The sequence below is a fragment of the Drosophila virilis genome, chromosome 4 (genome assembly GCF_030788295.1).
Source record: "Drosophila virilis strain 15010-1051.87 chromosome 4, Dvir_AGI_RSII-ME, whole genome shotgun sequence".
NCBI classification, from domain to species: Eukaryota; Metazoa; Arthropoda; class Insecta; order Diptera; family Drosophilidae; genus Drosophila; species Drosophila virilis.
Window position 1 is genome coordinate 28,250,273 of NC_091546.1, and position 26,035 is coordinate 28,276,307.

General features: G+C 40.7%; 4 protein-coding genes across 6 annotated transcripts in view; 1 reads left to right on the forward strand and 3 right to left on the reverse strand.

The window, feature by feature from the left end:
* Ance-3 (angiotensin-converting enzyme Ance-3) overlaps window positions 1-5,581 on the reverse strand; it is a 63,519-nt gene extending 57,938 nt beyond the window's left edge. Inside the window, exons 1-7 of the mRNA XM_002057450.4 lie at window positions 4,662-5,581; window positions 4,033-4,566; window positions 2,522-2,680; window positions 2,226-2,466; window positions 1,435-2,159; window positions 1,277-1,380; window positions 1,124-1,222 (exon numbers count right to left, since the gene is read on the reverse strand). Of these exons, the coding sequence (XP_002057486.1) occupies window positions 1,124-1,222; window positions 1,277-1,380; window positions 1,435-2,159; window positions 2,226-2,466; window positions 2,522-2,680; window positions 4,033-4,566; window positions 4,662-4,904 (2,105 nt within the window). The 5' untranslated portion in view covers window positions 4,905-5,581. The remainder of the gene's footprint in view (window positions 1-1,123; window positions 1,223-1,276; window positions 1,381-1,434; window positions 2,160-2,225; window positions 2,467-2,521; window positions 2,681-4,032; window positions 4,567-4,661) is intronic.
* Window positions 5,582-6,501: 920 nt separating this feature from the next.
* Smg5 (Smg5 nonsense mediated mRNA decay factor) lies at window positions 6,502-25,637 on the forward strand. 3 transcript variants are annotated; one of them, XM_032433148.2, is made up of 7 exons: window positions 6,502-6,883; window positions 19,098-19,326; window positions 19,389-19,521; window positions 20,347-21,850; window positions 22,457-23,827; window positions 23,896-24,054; window positions 24,131-25,637. In XM_032433148.2, exons 2-7 carry the CDS (start codon window positions 19,115-19,117, stop codon window positions 24,370-24,372), a joined length of 3,621 nt encoding a protein of 1,206 aa, XP_032289039.1. In that variant the 5' UTR covers window positions 6,502-6,883; window positions 19,098-19,114; the 3' UTR covers window positions 24,373-25,637. The 3 variants fall into 3 exon arrangements, 2 of the variants coding, with proteins under 2 accessions (XP_032289039.1, XP_002057483.3); XM_002057447.4 differs by lacking the exon at window positions 6,502-6,883 and adding an exon at window positions 18,418-18,579; XR_011416578.1 differs by lacking the exon at window positions 6,502-6,883 and having other exon boundaries at window positions 24,131-25,133; window positions 25,205-25,637.
* Ance-2 lies at window positions 7,958-12,429 on the reverse strand. The gene is made up of 4 exons (XM_002057449.3): window positions 12,301-12,429; window positions 10,736-11,682; window positions 8,929-9,489; window positions 7,958-8,572 (listed from the first exon to the last, which is right to left on the reverse strand). Exons 1-4 carry the CDS (start codon window positions 12,322-12,324, stop codon window positions 8,260-8,262), a joined length of 1,845 nt encoding a protein of 614 aa, XP_002057485.1. The 5' UTR covers window positions 12,325-12,429; the 3' UTR covers window positions 7,958-8,259.
* Window positions 12,548-17,668, reverse strand: Ance (Angiotensin converting enzyme). Its single transcript, XM_002057448.4, has 8 exons — window positions 17,540-17,668; window positions 15,150-15,205; window positions 14,533-15,079; window positions 13,798-14,161; window positions 13,166-13,732; window positions 12,965-13,105; window positions 12,732-12,904; window positions 12,548-12,660 (listed from the first exon to the last, which is right to left on the reverse strand). Exons 2-8 carry the CDS (start codon window positions 15,186-15,188, stop codon window positions 12,644-12,646), a joined length of 1,848 nt encoding a protein of 615 aa, XP_002057484.1. The 5' UTR covers window positions 15,189-15,205; window positions 17,540-17,668; the 3' UTR covers window positions 12,548-12,643.
* Window positions 25,638-26,035: the final 398 nt, after the last annotated feature.

Below are 26,035 nucleotides of genomic sequence, written 5' to 3' on the forward strand. Positions count from 1 at the left end.
GTTTATTTTTTGTCGTAACAATTTCTATTTGTGGCTTATTTAAATGATGTCAGAGCCGACGCTAAGCCAGAGTCGCTTTTGGCAGCAGCCATGTGGAAAGTGAATGCGGGAAATATTCGTCGACATGCGAGTTTTTCTTACTTTCCTATCCCCCCCAACCCAGCCAATAAAATGTGTGTGCAAATGTGTGTCTGTGGCCGTTCCGACTACTGGATTGGTCATTATAAGCCAGTCAGTGGGCCAACTTGTGGCCTGTTGCCGGTTTACGGGTTGCGGATTGCGGGCTGCAACGTCTTGTCGATCCGAATATTGCGACGCGTAATCGACGCCAATTTGACGGAAAATATTTGAAACGTTGAGCCAGTGCGAATGTGTGTGCGTGTTTGTGTGTGTGTGTGTGTAAATTGTAATCGAAAATAGCAAAATTAATAACAAGCTTTTGTTTGCTTGAGTTTTAATTGCTGCATTTGCGTTATGTGGCACATTAGATAAGAGAAACATTTCGTGAAGTAATGCAACATGTAATCAATATGTCTAAATTGCGGGAATGAGGGGATAAAGGCATATGCGTATGGGATTCGTCGTTTAGTTTAGCTCTTCCGGATGCCATTTGAAGAAATTCAAGACATGAGATTCAATGAAAACGAGGGAATGCATTTGAATAAAGCAACTAAAAGAAGCTGCATGTGAAATGTTTTAAACACAAGAGACAAATAGCCATTAATACTGGACGGCCTAAGTAAGGATACGACTTTTGTGAGGCCCAAGCAAAGGCCATTAATAACATTTAAAATCACTATAAGTTGGCATATCTAATGAAATTGTTTTTAAATCACTTTGATAACAAATTTTAAACCCGATTAATCGCTTTGTTTACGGTTTATGGACATTTTTTAAAAGGCTGTACTTAAATAAAGGTATAAAGGTGAGGAGGGAATTTTAACTAACCGAGTTGAGTTGTAAGGTCATGAGAAAATAAGAAAATAAATAAAATGAAATTGGGTAAAAGGCATTTAAGAATAGCCTTAGAGTTACAAAACAATTATGAACATTTTTTCGACTAATATACTTTAAAATAATAGACTGTTCTCCATTATACAAAATATAAAAAGGCTCAACTCACTTAATATAGGGTATATTTGCGGGTATGTGATATTTTGCGCCCACATCAAAGTCCTTTTCCGAGCGTAAGACAGGTGGCTTAATGCCCGAATACTTTTCACTGCAAAAACAATTATTAAGTAAGTGATTAAGCATATATAAAATTCAGATTTACCGCAAATTCCAGTAGTGACAATTCATAACTCTCTTATTGGCATTGCCGCTGAAGACGTCGTAACGCCAGTTATCCAAAGCCAAGGCAAAGGGCAAAAAAGCAACCTGTAAAGTATACAATATGAATATCTATTCATTTGCATTGAATCATGCACTCACCTTATCAATAGCCATGGTAAACAAATAGTTAATATCATAGCTCGACTCATCCAGCGATCGCTGCAGTAGTCCCAAAGTCTGTAAATGCTTTGGTGTGGAGACGGACAAACCAATTGCATCGCCCACAGCTTGATGAAAAGCTGGATTGGCACCATTACGAAAGATCTTGGGTAAATGGCGATACTGCAGAAAGTATTGAATGTGCGCCATCTCATGATGCACGCTAATCAGACTACGTTGATTGATGTCCGTGCAGATTTTCACACGGTAATCGTGACGATTGCAAAAATCCCAGGCGGAGGGCTCGCAGAGGACGCGCCTATCCAGTGGCTGCTCAAACACCGAATTTCTATAGAACTCCGGTCCCACGGCGGACATATTTATTGAAGTAAAAAACTCCTCGGCCAACTGAAACATAAGCAGCGGCGTATAGCCCTGTTCCACCATGCGTGGTGTAACATCAATCAGCTTGCGACCCGGATATGGTATAAGTATGTCCAGCACATTCGACCAGGACTGTCCGTACATGTTGCCCAATATATGGGAGGGTATGGGCGCAATGCGATTAATGCGATCTGGTCCATAATAATCTCGCAGCTTGCGACGTACATATGAGTGCAGGCTTTCGTATAGCGGACGTATCTGCTCCCAAACAATGTCCATATCCTGTCGAAAGTTGCCCGATTCGTAGGCTAAAAACCAATACTCCCCGCCATTGGTAACATCTGTAAATCAATGGGCACGTGCATTAGATTGAACTCCATATATTTATATATATTCAATTCTCTCACTGTTTACTGAGGCTACATCCTGCATCACATCAATCAATTGCTCGTAGTTATCGCGCATGCCACGCCCAGCTTTTCGATGATACTCCACCCAAGTATGCTGCAGCTCATCCCAATCTCTGCTCTTCGCCATTATATCCTTAAGATGGGGTATATAGCGCAGATCGCATTGAAAAGGCTGCTGATAGGCGCAAATGCTAGCATCGTTGTACAAGAATAGCATTTCGTTCAACAAGCGATTATACTGTAAAGAAACGTTAATTAAATCAGGATATGACGTTCATACGGAGTCAACTTACTCTGTCTAAAACATCCAGGGGTAAGGAATTGGGCCCAACTTCAGATTGCAGCATTAGCTGTCTATATAAACGTCGATCGAATATGAGATCCTTATTAATATGCTTCGATTGTTCGGCTGTTATGCGCTGATACTCCACATAACGTTGCTGAGCATTTAGCTGTAAAGCAAAAATTTGTTATCAAATGCACATAAACTAGTTTAACAAGTAAGAAGTTCTAGTCGGGAGCTCCCGACTTGGGGATACCCTGAACCCTTCTACTCCAACACCAAAATCAGCTCGCGCTACGTGCTCTTTTACTTTAGTAGTAACAAAAATAAATTAAAACAAGTAAAAGGTTCTAGTCGGGAGCTCCCGACTAGGGAATACCGTGAACCTTCTTACCCCAACACCATATACTTGACATATATGTAATATTCTAGAAGCAACATATCATGTTTGGTCACTCTACCTCTTATTATTTACCCAATTTGCTTAAAAAACAGGTTATAGATATCGATTTTTATCGATTGCTTGGGAACGGAGAAGGTTAACTTTTATTGCAACTAAAATCGATCTGTGCAGGTCTCCAGCTCTTATAGGTTCTAAGATCCTTGCGTTTATACATACGGACAGACGGACGGATGGAAGGACAGACACACCGACTCGGCTAGATCGACTCGGCTATTGATGCTGATCAAGAATATATACTTTATGGGGTCGGAGATGCTTCCTTCTGCCTGTTACATACATTTCCATCTTGCACAAATACAATAGAAATACAGGATATTATAATATACTTTTGTCCGTGACTGTATATAAAACGCAAGAGGTTCTAGTCGGGAGTTCCCGACTAGGGGATACCCTGAACTCGCGCTACATGCTCGTTTATAATAATGAAGTTCAGTAGGGACGGCGGCAAGTAGTGCAGTTAGTTGCGAGTTTGAACCCTGATAAAGGACTTTTTTTTTTTTAATTTATCTTTATTACAACAAACGAGCGCGTAGCACGTGCTGTCGGGGAGCTCCCGACTAGAACTTCTTTCTTACTTGTTATATTTAATGAGATCGGAGATGTCTATTTCCAACGATATAACGACCCTAAAAATATTGCCTAATTCAAAGTTGTTAATTCTTTTACTTACTGCTGCTCGAACCAGACCTAATCACACAAGAAGCATATATTTTCGTATAACTAAAAATCATATTTATTTTAAACACGTTCAGTTTTGGCCCAACGAGAAGGTGCAAAATTCTCAAGAGTGCAACACTTTGACATTGGCATGTCTGCCTGAGAACCGCCGACAGGCAAACGACCTTGACTATGTTGTGTGTGCCTCATGTGTGTGTGTGTACTGTACATGTTGTGTCTGTTTGCCACGCCAAGAAAATTTCAAAGTTGCATAGACGTCAATCTCTAACTGATGTGAATACTACACACAGTGAGATCGCGTGCTGCTACAGCACAATTTCAAATACAATTACAATTTCAAGGGTATGTCTATGTACGTATATACTCCACTATCAACTCACCGCTTCCGTTTGTGTAAAATCGTTTACGTTTGTCTCGAAATTCCATTGGGCCGCCACATTGGCGGTGCACTCGAGCGAGCCCTTCTGATCCGTTTCGACCAGCAAATTGCGTAACTTCTCCAACTCCTGCTGATAGCGACGATCCTGTTGATAACGTTGACGCTCCAGATAGCCCTGGTTCAGATTAAATCGATCCTGATTTGATAGATAGGGGTTCTCAAATCGATTGCGATTGTTAACCCCCACAAATTCTACATTGGGATTGTTATTGTAGTTATATTGATCGTTTCGATTGTTGTAGTTGGGTCCATTATTCTGATTAATATTGTTGGGCGGATCATTAAAATTGCCATAGTTGCGCTCGGTGCTGCTGGATGTTGGTCCATAATTGTGATTCGCATAACGATTTTCTTGGCCACGACTGGGATTCTGATCCGCACTGAAGGGTGAATCATCGGCGCGATCACTAAAATTCAGTCTGGGTGTGGGATAGGCGTAACCCAGTCGCATGCGCTCGTCATAGGTCTGACCATACTGCAAATGAGATCGTTAGAGTATGTTATTTAATTCAAGACCTACAAGCTTTAGCCACCGTTCTTCTTGAAGGAAGTAAAATCAGTAAAACTCACCCTAAAGTCGTCCAGTCCATCGTCACTATTGCTACCGCTGCCTCCAGCCCCGTCATCCGTATAGGGCGGCCCAAACCGCTGGCTACGATCGCGATCTGCTCTCAGCTGGGCGGGAGTTGTGGCCACATTGGGCGTGTAGCCATTGTAGAAGATCTCCGGCTGCGGTGTAGGCAAATTAAGTTGTGGACTAGCACGAGTCAGGCTCCATAGCGTGGAGCATATGATAAAAATACAATTCCACATATTCGTTTATCATGCAACGAAATCTATATATTTAACACTCTCAAGGTCAGCGCGCACCGCTAATTAAATCTTTCACAAGCAATTTACAATTTTAATTACAGCTTTATGACATTATCTTTAACGCTCAAATAGAGCAAACGATCTGAGGCTATATGAAGAAGCTGAACACGCAGATTCTAATACAAAGACAATATTAAAATTTCAAGTTCGAGTAAGTTTTTACCGATCACTCGAGGAGTATCTTGACTTTCAGAAACCGCACAAATAGAAATACCTTTTTTTGTGTTTCTTAAATATTTTTTAAAATTTTTGCCGAACACGCGAAGAAACACGAAAACTTTAAGAACTTTTACTTCACTTGAGATGCCCAGAAATATTTTTATTTTATAAAATATATGTGTTTTAAAAAGGAGTTTTTCGCTGATCACGCAAGAAACCCTTATTTTTCGCACACAGCACAGGTTATGTAATAGCTATTCAAATAAGATATTAGATTATGGTAAAAGAATTTCACTTGAAGTGAACTTTCAAGCGAAGATCACAATAGAATTTTCGCACAATATTATATATTTTCACACAATTTCAGGTCACTTTCTGTTTTTTAGAAATTTTCAGAGCCCGTCCACCCACGTATCGTCACGTAACGCGTCTAAAACTCTACTGACTTGAGTGTAAGAATTTTTTTCGAAATTACTTTGCGACTTTTTATTATTTTTATTTTTGTTTTTTGCTTGTGACTCGAAAATGAATTTAAATTTTCAGCGAAGCGACGTCGCAGTTGCAATCGGCGTCGCAGTCAGCGGCGCTGTCGCCGCAACTCGCGATGCTTCTAAATGTTGTGTGAGATAAACGCAATTAGCATTGCGGCTGACTGAGCGTTGACGTCGCTGTCGACGTTATTGTTAACGACAGCAACAACAACCGTCAAATCAGCCATAAGCTTGGGAACAACAATGGGTAACAAGTGAGTATGTATGCAAGTGTGAGTGTTTGTAAGTTGTATGTAAATGTTTTTGCATGCATGTTCGCAATTATAAGGGAGGGTGCGGGTGCGATGTACGAGTGTGCATGTACATACGAGTACTAATCAGTCAAAAAAAAGGTTTAACCGCATAATTATAGCGAGTGTGAGAAAGTGCTCAGGGTATAAAATGAATGAGTCGCTTATTTTGAGCGACTGCCAATGCAATGCTCACTCAGTAGTTGGTGTAGGTTCAGCAGCAATAGGTATATAGTACAAACCTTAATGTTCAAACTTCTTTTGAATACACTATGTCTTTATATTGCTTTTTAAAAACGTTTTCCATATTAATAATATTAGAATTGAAATTTTATAAAAAACTGGCGCCCAAATCGTCATTTTTCACACAAGTGTGACCGAGTTACACTACATGAACAACACCAACCACAAAGAAGCTATTGGGAAAGACAATTACATTTATCGAGCATCGATAACAATTACCAATAGCATATCAATTGATTAATGTGACCAAGCTTTCCCACTGGCTGCAAGGAACATTTCGTCATTCACCTTTACGTTGCTATCGACTATCGACGATAAAACAAATCATTAAAGCGTAACATAAGAAAACGAAACAGCAAAGCATAAAATAACAAAATGCATTCAATTAATTGTTAAAAATTGTTTTTACGTTTGCGGTCGCGGTCGCAGTCGCCGTTAACGTCGCGGTTAGTGTCGCCGAAACCGCAGTCAGTGTTGCCGCATGCGTTTAACTGCAATGCTAATTGACCGCACCGCACCCGCCCAAGGAATGTCACTCTTGACCCAGCCGCATGCAAACAAAGTCTTGACTCATCAAGCGTCGGGGCGGGGGTTGTAATTAATGAATGCAGCGTAGATCAATTGCGAAGATAAGGCGAGAAGAGAGTACTAAACATAAGGTGCTAACTGGAGGGGACACATGAGTAAGACTGATTGATGCCTTGATTGCCCCACTGGCATACAAATACATATACAGGTAAGCTACACTTGCATACACATATATGCATATATGAATCATAGTGTAATTAGTTCGGGATTGGGTTCGCTGCGTCTCACGTTTCCCTCTGCGGATATGAGCTCATACAAATTAGTTCTAGCTCTGTGCTGTGGCTTGGGCTAATGTATTTGAAGTCTGGAACACATCTACAGCTTTATTATAATACCGTTTACTCGTGGAAAATAAGGGAATGTACTAAAGCGAATATTGCTGATGTAGGAGGGAGGAATGTAGTTATCGATAACTCCCCTGCAGCTTGGAAATCGATAAATACCCACATTTATATTTTGATGCACACATTTAAATGCCATCTTAGTGCCCAGTAAGAAAGAAGGGCCGAGCAGAACAGATCTAAGTACAGGGTACAAATTATCGATAACTCTCGCTGCAGCCAGGTAATCGATAAATGTCCAAAAAGAAAGAAGGGGCTGATGAGAAAAGGGCTGAGTACAGGGTATCACTTAGTTAAGCACTCGCTAGAATACTTTTGTTATTTATTTTGGAGTACTTTAAGTCAAGGTCGCGTCTAAAGTACTTCGTGTACTCTTATAAAGTATAAGCTCTAGAGTTCTAGAGACACCCCAATGCAAGCGTGGGAAAATAATTATCATTAAGGTGTCTGTAACTAATTGAACTATGCATATGTATGAATAATCTTTAAGCTAGCAATTTATTTTAACTATTTACTTTATTCTAAATATCAGCTGTCTGGGTAGTCATCATAATGGATTGCATTTTAATTATAGTCTCGCGCTTATGGGTTTTTTTGTTTCACTTGTTTTTTAGATTCTTTCCGGTATTTCTGTCCATTTTTTTCATGCACAAAGCCTTTGTTGCGCTTTATGCACAAATTAATTGTATTATTTATAAGCTAAACTTAATTTACTTTCAAGTTAATTAAGCAGTTTTAAGTGCGAGGTACATTTACCTAGAACATGTACGTAAGTAAATCAAATCTTTGGATCTACTTTTATAGAGAGCACAAGAGCTAAGGTTATCAATATCTAGCTTAAAAAGGTGAAAACAATTTTTAAAAGAAAATATAGGCTTGGGTATATTTAAATAGGAAAAGATTTTAAAAAGCTGTAGAAATTTGCTTATATATTTTCTGCTAATAAATAATTAATTTCGAAAATTAAATAGTTTGGTGAAGGGGAGTTTGTTATTTTTTTTCTTCGTAAAGTTTTATATATATTATTGTTATATATTTTATGTTATGGCCAAGGCTTGCAGATTTTTTTTATGGCTCAGCTCATGGCTCTTCTCACAAGATCTACTCCGAGGTCAAACTAAAACACTTTCTTACTGCATACTTTTACATCTAGCCAAAACCAAAGCACACTTTTAGGCATGCATTAATTTGGTAACCAACCCACTTCCAAACCATTATCACGATTTTGCTGTGTCAGCCAATCCTGCAGAGGCTTAAAATAGGTCAAAAGTCCATCCATGCTTAGTTCGGCAGTGCCCAGCAGCTGCTGCAGCACCTCCTTGTAGTGTAGCGACGAGCCCAAGGACATGGTGTGCTTCAAAATAGTTCCTATCTCACGCTGATCAGAAAGATCGCACAGATCCAACGGTTTATTCGCAGAGTCCTCCGCATACTGACCGGTTCTGGTGCAGAAGTATTTATAGAGCTGAAACTGCAGCACGGTGCTGAAGAATTGGCTGTAAAAAAAAAACACAAAATTAAATAGGCTTATGGGGTGAAATTTTTAAAATATAGGCCATGATGGTTCGAGCTTTTTAACGAATATTTCATTTATAAATAACTTCTGTATTTATTATTCAACTGTCATAAATAATCTCAAGATTCTTTAAAAATAACTTAGGCCGAATATAAACTTTGATCGATTTTTGAAATTCTGAGAGCTATCGATTATTTAAAATAAACAAGATTGGTGGATTTTCGAAATTCGGAGAGTTATCGATTAATTAAAACAAACAATAATCGTAAAGCAGAAGAAAAATACTGGGTTTAGTTAATATTGGCCCACCTAAGAAAATCTCCCCTAGCCACCTACCTGGTATATTGATCATCCACCTCCAGCAGCAGCTTGGCGGGCACATCGAAGTGTTCGTTGCTGCGTCTGCGCGGCGGCACAGCGCCTGTATATCGCTCCGTGTGCCGCCAATAGGCTTCGTTGTCGTCGGCCATGATGTGCCCGCTGAGCACCTCCACTCGATAGCGATCCAGCACGTAGAAAACGGGCAGCAGAAAAACCACACGCAAACCTTGCAAATATAATCGATTCAGACGAGCGGGCAGGCCGCTCCACTCGGCATCCCGCAGCAGGCCCAGCTTGCGCAGATAGCGCGGGGATGCGGCGGCCAGAGCGAAAGATTTGCCCAGCGCATTCATGAAATTGGGAAACGGCTCTTCGCGCAACAGCGTTGGTTGCGCTGCGGCGGCACGAAAATAATGCAGCTCAAGCTGTGCCTCAAACATATTGAAAAAGCGCTCCTCATCGGATAGCGGGCAGTAGCTGAAGTTATTCGTGGGCAGCGTGTAAAATCGCCACGCCTTGTGCCAGCAGCTGTCCTCATTGTGGCTGGCCACAGGCTGGGCATTGGTCCAGAGAGAACTAAAAGAAGAGATAGTATATTGTGAGCCGTCTCACTTTTAAAGACTGAACTAAAACTCAACAGAACAAACAGGCTCTTTTGACTTTATGAAAATCGCATTGAAGAGCGATAACCACTTTAAAACAAATACGATATGTAAGGTTTAACAAGAAATAGTTATCTTGCTTTGAAGTGCTTATTATAATATTTTTTATTAAAAGTGAAACACATTGAAGGAGACATTACTGTTTTGTCCTGACTGACTGACTGACTGATTGGTGATCAACGAACAGCCCAAACCGTAAGAGCCAGCTATCTGAAATTTTCATTGTAGTTACCTTAAGTGATGAAGGTGCACGTTAAGACGGAGTTTTGGGAAATTCCACCCGCAAGTATGGAAAAAACGCTAAAAACGTTTGTATGAAACTTTGTTGTTTACCATCCGGTTGGCCTCAAACTCAATTTCAAAGTTTTTTGTTCAAATTCATTTGAGGGATGTTTCACACTTTTCCAAAAATGTATTCCTCCTTGGTGGAAATGGCGGTCACAGATTTGGTGGGTGACGTTTCGCGCTCAAATTCATTTTCAAAGCTCTATATGAAAAATCATTTGAGACATGCTTCACATTTTCTTGGAAAGTGCATTTTAAAGTAATTTTTTGAGAATTTTAAGCTGTGTCCGATTCGCATCAAACTTATTTTTAAAGCTCTATATAAGAATATAATGAATACGTGTTTCAGCGATTTGGAAAATTCCACTCGAAACAGTGGCAAAAAGAACGGAAAACGTTCTTATGAAAGTAGTTTGTTTACTGTCCGCTCAGTTTTAAAATCCTTTTTAAAGCTATTCGAGACCATTAATTTAATAACAGAAGTGCCACGAGCAAGGCTGGGCTATACCCGCTAGTAATATATATTCATGATTGCCGAACTGAGTCTATATAACTTACATGCAAAAAAAAGTGTCTCAATTTGAAAGCTGTCTTGATGAAACTTCTGAGAGTTCCTTATATTTTGCTAGCAATATATATATCGGGGTCAAGTAATATCTTAACCTTTCATAGGATAAGAAGATAACTTTTAACAGATTTTTTAAAGAAACTAGGCTGCAAACGCTGTATCATATATCTTCAAATCTTGTGTAGGAATAATCGGCCGTAAATTAAGTTTTAAATAAAGACCATTCTCTGCCTCTTACAGAGCTTTAGTTGGCGTAAGCTAATCCACTTACCTCTCCAGGTAGGTTGGCATAAGCTAATCCACTTACCTCTCCAATTGAGTTAGACCCAACCCACGATAATACTCCGCCACATTCCAGAAAACGCGCTGTGTGGTGCTCAAACCACGTCGCTGCAATGCCTCCGTGATATTGGGCAAACCCGCTTCCGGTGAGGGTATGTCCACAAACCAATCGGCGCTTGCACTTCTGTAGGAATTGCCCAGAAAAACCTCCGCCAAATGCTGCGGATACGCTCGCCCATGGGGCACCAGCTGCTCTCCATGCATCTTCCTCAACGAACCACGCACATGTGCATGGAATTGCAGGAAAAGTGGTTCTAGCTTAGACATCAATTCGTTCAGCAGACCCATCGCCTGCTGCCCGCTTAGCTCCAGCTGATGGAACCAATAATCCTGAGCTTGACTAAAGCCATTTGCCTTGGCCGTCTTCTTGTACAGTTCCATAAAGTGGACGAACTGCTGGCGTGTGGCCAGGCCCGTGCGGCGTCGCCACTCCAGCCAATAGTACTCAATCTCCTCCAGGTTCCGACTCTGCTGCACCACTCGCTGCACATCCGGTATGAGACGCAGTGTGCAGTTTAGTGGTTGCTTATAGGCACACAGCTGGACATTCTGATAGCTGTCGCTCATGTTGGCGGCCAGCTCATAAATCTGAACCACCTCCGCGCCGCTGAGTGCCTCATAGCCCAGCTGTGGCATGCGCTGCAGCTGACGTCGCTGCAGTGCATCACCTAAGCGCAGACGCTTGAACTTGGCCACGCGCTTGCTGATGCTTCCGAGGTATTTAAGCAGCTTTTCGTGGGCCAACTCGGCCTGCAGCAGGGCAACCAGGTCGTTAGGTCCATGCAGCTCATTTTGAAGAAAAGCCAACTGTTCCTGATCGTATATCACGGATAGCTGCTGGTTCACATCGCTCAAAAAGGCAGCCAAGCTGGGATCAGGCGAGGGGTAAGCTTGGGTGAAAGCCAGACAAAGCTAGAAATAAGTGAGAGATCAGACACAAGAGAAAGGGAACAACAATCTCGCATTGGAACGAAAGAAATATAATCCACCCTTGGGCTCATTAAAACATAAGTAAAAATTCATTATCTTATAACCCAATTATAATCAAGCAGATTTACACAATAGAAACTGTCTGCTTCCATCTTTAAAAATTTTCGTGTCTCTTCTACTTAACATCTCTAGAGATTGTCTATTTCCTAACCAATAAAAAATCCTGGCATACTTTGAAGTCTTAAATGCTCTAAGGAGTTTTCACAAAAAAATCTTCCATTCCAACTGAAGGACAAGTGGTATAGAAGAAAGCCCAAATATACCTCTTCTCCATAAGCCAGAAATTTTTCACACTGCACACAAAGGTTGCAGATTATCTGGTCAAGGTGACAAACCGATTTTGACCAGCTTGAGCGCGACACATATTCTACATAAACCGGTTTTTGAACTAAGACAGCTGAGCTTAATCTGAGCTTAATTTATAAAACCATACGACCACCCAAGATCTGATCTTATGCGCGCAAAAAAACAGGTCCACGAACACAACTTGAAGGCAGGAAGCCGGGTCGATCGTAAACCAATTCAATCACAATTACTCACCAAGATGAGGAGACCTTGGAGCATTGTTTCACACTTTCCGTAATTTCCCCCACTTTCGTATTCGCTTGTTTATCTAAAATTCTCAACACGTAGTCGTATTTTGAACACTTTGAATAATGTTCCGCACAGGCGTAGCTCTTGTAGGCAACTGACAACATGGTCAACATGGGACCATTGACCAGACTTGGCCACAATTTGTAATTATAATGTGCTCCACTTAACAAGTACAACAATAAATAGCAACGGGTTTTGTTTTTTAAATGGCTTTTAATACTGCACATTATCAAAGCTACGACGAACTTGGAGCAAAAGAACTTTAGAAATTGTTGGGAGACACTCGTATTCAGGTGGACACACATTCTGTAGAAGGAGAAGAATATGGGTAAATATTGAATAAATGGCTAAACTATATCAAAGTCCGAGCTACGTACTATCGGAGGCTGTCCAGCCGATGGGAACATTATTTTTAATGTTCTCCGCCTCCAGCCAGACGCGCAGAGGCTCAAAATATTCGGCTATGGCCTTGCCGGTCATGATGCGCTCTCCGTTGAAGGCTTCCAGTGCATCGGGCCAGGGCTTGGAGGCGCCCAGCGATAGCATGTTACTGTTGATAAACAAAGTAATTTAAGAACAGTTATGCAATTCCATTTCTTGTAGTTCTTACTGGAAAGCAGCGCCAGCGGCTGCGCTGCCATAGATATCGCAGTTATCCAATGGTAGCTCTGGATTGTTGACATCATACTGGCCCGCCTTGACACAAGCGGACTTGTAGAATTGGAATTGAATGATGAACGAGACCAGGTATCTGTTTTTCAAGAAAGAGGCAATTAAAAAAAGATCTAAGTCTATCCAAAGAAGCACTCGCCTCAGATACTCTACATCCGCGGAAACATGATATTTGGCGGGCGCATCAAAGTCCTTCTCGCTGCGCACCACAGGTGGTTCAATGCCGGAGTATTCCTCACGCAGCTTCCAGAATGCACAATTCCAGTTGGATTTGTCCACTTGACCGCGGAAAAGCGACCAACGGTATTTGTCCATTGTGAAAGCAAACGGCAGGAAAACAATCTTATCGAGCGCTGTCAGGAAGAGCTGGTTGATGCGCGCCTCCTCATCAAGTACAAAGTCCTTGAGCAGGCCAATCTTTTCAAGATGTTTGGGCGTGGACACCGACAGGGAAAGAACATCGCCAACAGCCTCATGGAAACCAGGATTAGCGCCAGTGCGGTAAACAAAAGGCAAATGCTGGTATTGCAGGAAGTATTGGATATGTCCCAGCTCATGGTGCACGGTGAACAGCTGACTCTGGGTCACCTGGGTGCATTGCTTAATGCGCACATCATTTTGCAGATAGAAATCCCAGGCGCTGGCATGGCAGACCAAATCTCGGCCATCTGTGGGCTTCTCAATGATCGACTTGTCCCAGAACTCTCTGTAAAAGGGAGAGAGCACTCAACTTGTATAAGTATCAAGTATCAGTGCAGGTGGTCAACTTACTGTGGCAACTTGGTCAGATTCATGGAGGTAAAGAAATCATCGCCCATTTGGAACATTTTCAATGGCGTATAGCCCTGCTTGACCATCTCCGCGGAGACATCAACCAGCGGCTTGTCCGGGAACGGTGAGACAAGATCCGCAATATCGGACCACTGCTGCGCCCACATATTGCCCAGCAGGTGCATGGGCAACGGTCCCTTCTCCGGCACAACCTCATCGCCATAATGTTTCCTCAAACGATAACGCACATAGCCATGGATTTGCTCATAGAGCGGACGAATTTCGGAGAAGATATCTTCCAGCTGCTGCTCGAACGTGTCATCCTCGTATTCATCCAGCCAGAGCTCAGCGCCTGAGGTGAAGTCTGTCAAGAATTAAATTAAATTAGAGTAAGAATAAAAAATCAATTCAAATACGACAGGGAATGCAACAAGGATACATTTAAAAAAAATGAATAGATTAAGAATAAATCAGGTAATTGTTAAAATAAGCATATTGATTAGGTTAGGGTCTAGTTTAAATTAGAAAAACAAATAAGGAACATTGATTTTTCAGATGAACCAAATACTGAGTGTCAGTCGAGAATGCCCGACTAGGGGATACCCACTTGCAATCGGTTCAGGGTTGCGAAAGAAGATTATGCATGGATTATGCATGGAAATTCGCTTGAAGACGGATTGACTTTAGAGCAATAAATGGTGCAGCAATGATACTTGACTAGCTAAACACACTTACTATTCAGCTTGGCCGCCTTGGTATTCAGCTCTACGTAACGCTCAAATTGGGGTCGCACCGCGGTACCGGCCTTATCATAAAACTGTGTCCAATAGTACTTGAGTTCCTCGTGATCGCGACTCTTGGTGATGACCTCTTCGATTTCTGGTTCGAGTGCCAAATCACATTTGCTACTATTCTTGTAATCGCACACCTTCACTTTGGCAAAATTGGACTCCATGGCGGAGACCGTCTCCAAGAACTCAGCATAGTCTGCCTCGGGCAGAGCGGCATAGCCCAGTTTGGAGAGCGCTTTGAATTGACGTTTCAGGTCGTCGCTCTGATAGCTCCGCCAATTAAATTTTTGTATATCGACGGATACCTCCTTCATGAACTTGGCCAATTCGGCGGATACCTCGTTCTTCTTCTTTTCGTTCTCATCATTGATATTGGAGCCGTATGCCCAAGAGGCCTCTGTTTCTACATTGGTGCGCTTGGCCAGCTCCTTGTTAAGATTCTCCAAATACTCTTTAGCCTGTATCTCCTCCTTGACCAGGGCTTGCGTTAGCTAAAAATATTTATTTGTTAATAACGCTAAATAACACTAATTTCGTTTTTGTCAGTGTTGGTAAACGTACCGCCAGCGTAGCCAACAGGGCTACCAACAGCAGCTTCATATTTCCAAAATTCTTCGCTGCAAGTAGAAAGCAAAATTATTTTTTTTTTTCGAATTTAGATCAGGCCATTAATTTATTTGAATTGAGAGAACCCACAAGGCTGACGCTGATCGTGTGTCTATAGCCAAAGCGATTGTCTATCTACTATTTTTGGGCTGGGCGGGGGGTTGGGGCAGAAGAAGAAAGTGTCTCAGCTTAATTGATTAAGATGTCGCCTACTTTTGACCCTGACCCCGGTCAGCCTATATGTGTTTGTCCAGTAAAAAATATTGTTTATATTTTTGCTTTCATCGAACCCATCTGTTTCTTAAGTTCTCTAAAGCTGTACTCAGTTTTGTTTCCACAATTTCCGATATTTAGTTTCGGAAATATCTATTGTGATCGGTTTTGAGCTGGATTTTTCCTGGTTTTGATATTTTTATACCCTGAGTGAATAGACGTATATTAAAGAGCACTTTTGCAGTAGTTGCACAATCATCTATTGCTCATATTTCTGGTTAATACTGGACGATAATTTCTAGATAAGCAGCTAATACATTGCGCAATTATAGTCTAGTATTTTTGCCGATAAGATTTGCTCTGTGGTCTTAGCACATTAAAAACGAGTGGCTAATTTCAAGTTATTGTTATCTGTGCTCTTTGAATTATTGATAGAAATCAAAATCAATTCAGCAAGAGAGCAAAAATGATGGCAGATATTTCTGTATACCTCAAGTTGTGCTACCAGATATTGAAATAAATAAACAAAGCAATACTCGTTTGGCCTGCTGGAAAGTATTAAAAATTTTAATTATAAAAATATATTATTAGGTTGCAAAAAAAAAAAAAAAACACCCAATTTTAAGAACAGAACTAAATTTTACAGCTTAAATACTAATTTGAAATAAAATAAATCTCAAATTATTCACTCCATAATGCAATTTTATAAGTTTTTTAGGGTTTTTGCCAGATTTATGATCAAACCTTTGATTTGAATGCACAACTGGCATAAATTATATTTCTAATATAACTGAAGTAAGAATAAACTAAAAAAAAAAATAAAAGAATAAAGTTGGGGAAAGCTTGTATAGCAAGTATTGTTCGGCTTTGTGCGGTCAAAGTGCTTGTAATTAAATCTGCTTAAATTATTGTTTACATAGAGCTGCGAAATGTCGATCTGACGTAAATTGAACTTTCGCACATGTTAGCTTCACTTAGCATTTTTCAAGCAGCGTAAGTGCATATTCCGAAAAATAAAAGACACTTCTTCAATCAATTTTCACAAATGTTATTTACCAACTATCCAACCCTACAACCTTTAACACCCCTTCAAAGTGTTGACTAACGGCATAAGAGATAATTACTGTACAAAATGCGTTTACCCAGTTATAATCTCTATCAATCAGTCATGCAATCAATCAGTCAGTCATAAATAAATATATACATTGATAATCAGGCGAGTCAAACGGTCAACAAAGTTTCCTGGAAAATTACAGATGTTTACACATTGTTGAATGTTTTGATAAAACTATTTGAAATACATGAATTTTAAATATTTGATCAGCGCTCAACTAGACAAGACGACGGATTTCTCTGTGTCAGCATATATACCATATGTATATGGTATATATCTATATATATATCTATGTATATGGTATATATCTATATATATATCTATGTATATGGAAGCATCATAAACAGACGCTGATAAGCTATTCCCACTACCGGTTGGGTCTTTAAACTATTTATGAAAGCGCGATATTGCTGGAAAATGTAGATAAGATTCTGAGCGGATTACGATGGAAAGTGAAATAGCTGAGACAAATTGTAGCTACAAGTATTATCTACAGATAATACGTATTTATGGGTATATAAAAAAATAATGGCTTAGTAATTAAAAAATCGAATGTCAAGTCATTTAAGCGAAGCACAGACAATAGATAATTGAAACTGTTTAACTAAAAACAAATTAATTAAGTCTAAAATTGATTAAAGCCAGTGCAATGACTCGTTTCAAGTTCTTAAAGCAAAACAAAAGCGAAAAACTTGTTGCGACACGCCGATAGCTAAATACCCTAGCAGAGAAATATCATATGTACGATATAGTTAATAACTTAACAGTTTTTATCTATGCCATAAATTTTGTTCCTACTAAAGCTATATAATATACTAGTCTAACTTGGATAGGATTTAGTGCCAAGATTGGCTTATATATTGAGCCTAACCTTTTTTATATAGTATTTTGATCTGGCAATTAATTTACATAGAAACAAGCTAGACTCGTCAAGAATATATGGACTGGCTAGGGTCTCCGTATTAAACTTACAATACCATACAATATAAAAATAGAAGTACAACAAATAGCAACTTACATATAAATGATAAATTCCGATTATAAAGCCGATCGAACCGCAACGAACTTGAGCGTCTCGCACGCGAATGGAAACTGAAAATGTTTGAATGCCAATGCGTGAGTTTTATAGAGGTTCGGTGTTCGGTGTTCGAGGTTCTCGATCTCTCGTACTCTCGGTCTAGCGATATGGAGAGGCTAGCGAGACGTGACCGACGTCTAATCGTTGCTCGCTTTGACGCAGTCGCAGTTCAGCTGTCAGATAAAATAATAAAATCCGATTCAATAGTTATTTATAAGTTAAGCTGGGTAGGCAGAAATGTTTGGATACGGAGCTAAGCTGTTTTCACGCTCATTAATATGCCTGACACACTTCTTTTGCATATTGATTGAGCAAAAACGATGAAAGGTGATAAGTTTTTGTGCACATAACCAATAAACAAACAAAAGAAAATTTTTCTGCCTAAGCAATGTTAAATTCTACCAAATTCATACTGTCTGCTCATTGAGCAGCACTTTGCATACTTATTTAATTTATCTAAGACATTTAACACAGTTACACATTTGTTTTACTTCAGTTTTGTTATGTTTTAAATCTTAACGGCAAATATTTAGTCACTGCTCACACATTTTGAAAAGCGCGCGCGTCTTCCAGCTGCTCTTAGCTATCGATAACAACAGTGCGTAGGCTATCGATATAAAGTGAACGCGTGCATTACGAGTATCAACCCTGCCTTGCGCACGTACGCCATGGTTACACGTGTAATTTGCATGACATATTGCAGTACAATTTAGGTATGTTAAATGCTCAGCAGCGATCTCAAATAAAGTGTGCGTTGACATATTCAAAATAAATTGCTCATAAACACACTGTATATGTGAAACAAGACAAGCTACACAATAAACACAACACAGGCCAGCTGTGAACCAGTTCGTGAACGAAAGCGCCCCGCATGAGCAAAGTCTGAACGTGCATGCGCCACTTTGTTGTTAACAAAGAAGGGAAAAGCAACGCAAAACGTGAACTGTGTACAGTGTAAAAACAATATAAAACTGATAAAGGTAATGAAAAATCATGCTCTTTAAACAATTATCTGCAAGAAATCAGCAGCAGCGCATGCAATTATATCAACAACACCAAGTGCGTGAAAGTGCAAAAATATATTTCGCAAGCAGTGGTAAAGTGTCTTTTTGCATAGAAAATGCCAGAGCAGCAACAGCGCTGCGACAGCGCAGCAGCAGAAGCAGCCAGGCGCAGTTTAATTGATTATTCAATACGCAATACATGCATACATATGCGCGAGTGCGTACATGTGTATGTGTATGTGCGTTTGTGTGTCAGCTTCAGCATTTAAGTAAAAACAAAAGTAACACCATAAAAACATATGAAGCTGCAAATTTTTGTGCAAATAATATTCGTCAGCAGCTAAAAAAAACCCCAAACTAAAAGAAAAAACAGCTTCGAGAAACAGCTGCACAGTTCTCAACGCTTGTTGCTTTGTTATTGTCGTTTATTCATTCGCTTGTGTGTGTGTGTGTGTGTTTGTGTGCGCGCGCATGTTTGTTTGCATTTATTCCAGTGTCTCACACTTTGACCATGGAGTCAACACTTAGTTCCGGCGGCTCAAATGCATCCAGTGAGTGCGCCGTCGACACTGGCGGCGGCTGCGGCAGCAGCAGCAATAACAAAAATCGCTGCCGCAATTTAGACGCCACGCTCTGCGGCATCGGCATCAGCAACAACAACAATGGCATTCAATCGAATAACGGTAACACAGCGCTCAGCCAGGAGGTTAAGGATTTATATCGGTAAACTATCTATACACATATGTGAGAACAACAACAAAAATTCCTATACATGATTCTTACAGCGCCTTATACACCGTCTCCAAGCAGCTGGACGATGCCAAGCGAAATGTACAAAATGTTGGACAACTATTCCAGCACGATATCGAAGAGAAACGCGCTAATCTTGTGCAGCTGTGCAAGCAAATTATATTCAAGGTATTTATAATTATTTACAATATATATAGATTAAATTATATTCAAGGTATTTATAATTATTTACAATATATAGATTTTAGTAAACAGCAAATTGGGTAAACAAGGACGAAAGAATAATTTTATATAATATATTTATATTTTGTTTAAGTAGAATTTTTATGTGTTTTATAAATTCTATTTAAACAAAGTATATATATAATTTCTTGTCGTCTAAAGATAGCTATTGCACAATAATAGGTAATATTGGTACTTCCCAAAAACGTAAAATGATTATTTTATTGTTCATTTTTTTCTGCTTGGAGCCTTCTCTTTCTCGTATAAAGCCTTCTATTCACAACTCTTTAGCAAGTAGATGGAATTAGCATAAAGTACTTTGCGATTCGTGTCGTACGTATATATATATATATATATATATATATGTATAATGTATATAAATACTTCATGTAAATAAGTACGAAAAATCCACAAAAAAAAAAAATAAAAAAAAAAAACAACAAATAAACATTTAAAAAAAATATTTCTGGAAGAAGTAGAACAAAATAACCTTAAAAACAAACAACTAGAACAAATGTATTCGGCCACGTATATTTTACAGAAACATAAAATAAAATAATTTTATTCCATATTCGTCTCAGGTAAAAAATCATGATACACTCTTATAAATATAATTCATTATTTGATATAACTAATCATATGTGGAATATGCACACTTTATCAAGACGAAAGGCCATTTAAAATATGAAACAATATTGTGAAATATGAGGTTACTAAGCTATTCAAATGATACTAAATGTTATATGACTCATTCTTATCACACACATCCAGGACTATCAATCGGTGGGCAAAAAGGTGCGCGAAGTAATGTGGCGCCGCGGCTACTATGAATTCATTGCCTTTGTGAAGAAGCATTCGCATAAGCAGGGCATCGATGCGGAGCACATGCAGAAGCTGGAACGTTTTCTTTGCGCTGGCATCTTCAACTACAAGCGTCTCTCGGCCAAAATGGAGGAGATATACGATCTGGACTTGAAATATTTAATTGATTTTTCCATTATAAGTGAGGGCTACATCAGCGACTATATAAGCGATACGGCAGCCGACAAGGAACTGGAACCATCCCAGGCCGCTGTCGATAAGAGCCTGGAGGCGGTGTCCTTTGCACTGGACACCATACACTCGTCGCTCTTGAGCTTGGGAGATTTGCATCGCTATTTTCTGGACTTTCGCATTGACAGCCAGCTAAGCCTGAGCATCAGCAAGGAGCAGGTGGCCAAGTATTATCTGGAGGCCTTTAAGCTAAATCCAGCTATTGGCATGGCCCAAAATCAGCTGGGCACCCTGTACTATGGTCAGAATTATGATCTGGACTCGACCTATCACTATTTGTACTCGCTGGTGTGCATTATACCCTTCGAGCTGAGTGAAAACAATTTGAATAAACTGTTCGCCAAGCACACGGAATATCTAGAGCAAATGGATCCAGCTAAATTGGAATTCAACATTGAGGATTTCTTTGCACGCTTTTATCTAATTGTTGACATCTTTTTCTTTGACAAGGAGGTGCCCGATTTTAATTCTCTTTGCCACTGCGTGCTCATCGATTTGCGGAAGATTCTGTGCGCCCAACAGCTGCGCGTGCCCGAGCCAAGCATTTTCAAGATAATCTCCATATTATTCTTTTGCCTGTCCAAGCTGAAGATGATTAATTCCCCCAAGGTGTATTCCCTGCACGCCTTCCTGGTGGCCGCCTGCTCGGATCTGATGGATGCCTGTATTGTTAACATAGAGCAAACGATTTTAGCACGCGCCGCAGACAATGAATGTTTCCAGGCGGCGTACGAGCAGCGATTCCAAGAGTTTGATACCACGGTCCGTAAGTCGCGCAACGAGTACAAAAACTGGCTGGCCGCCGTGGGCGAATGCGAACGCAAGGATAAGAAATTGATGGCTCGTCCGCATTCACTAAAGGATTGCAGCTCAGATTCACGGGACAGCCAGCACTCGGCGGATGAGGGTTGCGCCAAGACACAGGAGGCAGCCGACACAGACAAATTGGGCGGCACCGAGCCCATCTCCACGCGTTCCAGCGATGAGGCCAAGGAGAGCGATCTGAAGACCCCGCTCTCCTGCAAGAGCAAGCGCCGTGGCATGCGTCTGCGTCGACGTCGTCGCAAGATTGCCCAATCGGACGACAGCTCCTGCTATGACAGCGAGAGCGACATGGACACGGACTTTTACAGCGACGAGGAGGACTACACAGATTTAAGCTCCAATTTCGATACAGATTTCAGTGACATTGACGCCGGTGAGCCCGATGAAACGCCAGCAGGTGAGTCAATAATGCCAAGAGGGACACTGAGGTTAGGAAGTCGACTAGCGTATACCCTGTACAAGAACTTAAAAATAATTTAAGGATCTAATTCTTTCCCCAGTCACAATGGACAATTCGTTCTTATAGAAGAACGAGGAGGAAGAGGAAGATTTGTGTTTGTTGTCCGATCGTGTTGAAATTGGCAGTGCTTGAAATTAGCGTTCCTCTGCAACTACATAGCAGAAATGCAATAAATTATACGCATTTTGTATTCTATATTTTATAATACATATCTAAGAAGCATATAGTTAATGCCGAGCATGCTTAAGATATCTTGAAAAAAAAGTTGTTCATCCAGGAATCGTAATTTCGACTGATCGTCAGCTATATGATATAGTGGTCCGATCTAGCCGGTTCCGATATATGTACTGCGTCTCCTTCCATATGTTGGACATATATAAATTGGAGAAGTACCAAATCGGCGGACGTTTCAGCGGTAAATGTTAATCATACTACCCCGGATCGGAGAGGTCTTCGAATTATTACATACACCTGAAAAACTTCATAATAATATACATATTTTTTATTGACACTTCTTAACGATACTTTAAAAACCGCTTACAGCTGAATATGTCAAAAAGGAGCGCTCAGCACGTCAGCCGGCCGGCGCCCGTGTCTACTCAGACAGCGAGGATGTGGTCATTGAGGAGGAGCGTCTCATCTATCCCGAAGATCTGGAGCGTCGACCCAATTCGCAGGAGGCCGACTCGGAGGAATTGCTGCGCAGCTTCGAAGTGCTGCAGTTGAACTTCAAAAGCGCTGAGGATACCAAAGCAGCTGCCGCTGACTTGCCCACGGCCAACATGGTCGGCGACACAAATGTGCCACCTGTTAGCATGACGGAGCCCCCAAAGAAACTTGTCTATCGCAACAAGTACACAAAGATTAATCCGAATATTATAATCGATTGCCTGCATAATGAGCCGACTATACGTGCCCTGAAGATGCTATTCGACTGGCTGCGCATCAATCCAGAGATCCTTATTGGCTGCTATCATTCCAATCCGGAGTTCGTGCACAAGATTATGAAGCTGTTGAACTACTGCAATATCGATGTATTCACCCGAAAGGTTTACTTTGAGCGGGAGCTGCTGACTACCAGCAATGTGCGCGAAGCTCTGGTCGAGCTGTTCGATGTGCGGGCCAATGTGCCTCTGAGCGAAGATTTCGCCTTCAAGAACTTTGACATATTCCAGAGCACACAAATCACCCTAGACTGGGAGACTATAATCAGGGAGCGTGTTACGCCCCAGGAGGAGTCCATATTGCGCATCTTCAAGATGGTCGATTTTGGTTTCTTCATTTGCAAGCAGAAAAAATTCAATTATCGCTTCTGTGTGAAGACCCGTCGCTTCACCGAGAACCAGAAGAAAAAGCGCGAGGAGAAGAAGGGTGGGTGCTCGCGTCGACGCGAACGTCGTACGGCACCGAAGACCACCCGCAAGCGGAACGAGGGACGCACCCGTCGCTACTCGGATCGCAAAAACGGCATCGTACGTAAGAGCTATACCAGCAACGAGGAGAAGGACACAGTTGAGGAGTGCCGCAAGCTGCCACGCAAGGGCTACTTGCGCAATCGCAATGCGGAAAAGGCAGCTGCTGTTATAGCCAGCGCCACGGGAACCTCCGTAGCGGGCGGCACCTCGGCCTCCGCCTCGACCACCACGAACAGTGTCATCGAGAAGCTCAATTTGCAGTCGAGCAGCGGCGCCGATGAGGAACGTTCCGAGGCCAAGACAAAAAAATGCGAAATAATGGGCAAACTTTGGCTGCAGAACGAGGTGGAAGCGTTGGAGGAGGAACTGCGAGACAGCACCACCCACGTGGTCATGTCGCCATTTGTCGTCGTGGATGCCAAGGCCCTAACCGAATACAATGGCATTGTAAAATCGCTGGTCAGAACCAAAAAGTGCATTGTGCTCATACCCAATGCTGGTGAGTGACGGCTTATTGTTGGTATCTCCATGAAGCAGCAGCTAATCCATGTTATTCTATTCCTCTAGTGCTCAATGAGCTGGATGAGCTTAAGAAGCGCAGCGAGAATGTGCGCCATGTCATACGTTGGTTGGAACAGGAGTTCAAGCATGGCAATCGCCATCTGCGCGCCCAGCGCGACAATGAGAGCCAGCCCCTGTCGCTGCTCAAGATATCTCGCAAAATGGGTGAGTGAGGAATAAGGGCGGGAGTTTCATAAAGTTTGGATTTGTTTGCTAATTGTCGTTTGTATCTTTAAAATAGATCGCGATGCCTCGGTTTTCCTACAAATCGCCCAGTTCTGCAACCATCTGGTGGCCAATCATGCCGATCCGCATGTCAGCGAGCTGCAAAAGAATGTGGTTACCTATTTGTCCGGCGATAATCTGCACGAGAAGAATCGCCAACAGCAGAATTTCAGCTATACGGGCATACTCGATTCGATACCCGTGCGCTATGCCCAAATCCAGAGCTTCTATGCCAAATTTAAGGCCAACAAAAAATGAGTGAGCCGTAGCGGACGCTAGGTGGCAAATGCATGGCAAACAGCAGATGCAAATTTATAAATGCAAGAGGATGTGCAAAGCGTGTGTTCACTGTACAACCACAACAAAACGACATGGAGTTCCAAGTTAACGAAAAGTTTCTCTCAGACGCGGCCCAGCGGGGGCAACAAAAACGGCAATCAAACAAGACCAACAAAAAAAAAAAAAAAAAAAAAAAAACTAAAAAAAAAAAACAAACAAAATAAACAGCAGCAGCAGCAGCAGCAGGTTGTTAGCTTCTATGTTGTTGTTGTTGTTGATTGTTGTTTGTTGTTTGTAAATTGTTGTTGTTGTTGCTTCAAAAGAAATCCAACCCAGCAGCAGCATCTAGAGCAGCAGCAGCAGCAACAACAACCGCTGCAACAACTATTGTACAATGGGGTCCGGCTCATGCGGCAGCATTGCGTGGAGTTTGCTTGTTGTGTTAGACAGAAAAAAAACCCAGAAAACTAAAAAAGAAAAAAATCTAAAATCAAATCGTTTACTTTCAACTCAAACGACGACGACTCTCAGCTAACTTATACGGATAAATGGCCAAGGATAAACAAAGAAAAAAAAATGAAAAAAAATCAAGCAAAAAAATATCTAATTGAAAAATTTCATGATCCAAGCTTAAAAAAAAAAAACACAAAAAAGAAACATTTAAGAACCCTCCCGAGTTTAGCCAGAAGGCGTTTACGGATCATTTCAAACCCGGAGCCTCGTTTCGAGTGCGGCGCATCGTATGTATCCCTTCATTAAGCGCATATGGTAGAGCGCGTTTCTAATTGAACCCCCCTTCATGAACCATCAGCAATCCCCCCTCTTCCCATCCACAAACCCGGAGGCACATACATACAATATATTCCTGTTTGGGGAATATATGGTTATTGAAGCTATGGTCAAGAAACCCTCCTTCACCTACTCCGGAACTTTTGTTTTTAATTAACCCTTCAACCCAGTTTAACGTTTCCCATACGCGACGGAGAATTCAGTTTTGCCCAAGCCTATCATAAACAATTTACAAACTATATAAAACATATATAACAATTAATCTTAAAATTGATAACATAAACTCATTTGTCGGACAAACGTGTGTAATACTGTAGTAAAAACAAAGAAAAGTATTAAGATCTATCTAATTACGTACACGTATTTCAAACCATTTCTATATACTTTAAAAACTTTCGAGAAAAAAACCTAAGTGTAATATCTTTTAAAATGAAATAAAGTTTCCGACAAATAAATATTTTGTATTTTTTTAATGTTTAAAAAATTCATATTGCAGGCATTTATAAGTTTTGGTTTTAGGATTTTTAACTGTTGATTTGAAGTTTTGTTGGTGTTTTTTTCATAAATCAAGACAATTAAAATTGAAAATCTGATTTGAAACAAAAAGAAACTAAAAACTCCCATTTCCTCATTTGTTTAACCAAATATAGCTCCAGACTCAAATTATGTGCTCACAGTTCTTGAAACACTTTTTCGGCAAATAAATAATATAAAGTAGTTTGGAATAAAAATAAGATCGTCTCGCAGTTTTAATAATTATCAAGTTGTGGTAAGTAATTATTTATGTCAGCTGTATAATATTTAAGTAGATCATAAAAACACAAATTGTTGGTGTAATGTTTAATTAATTTTT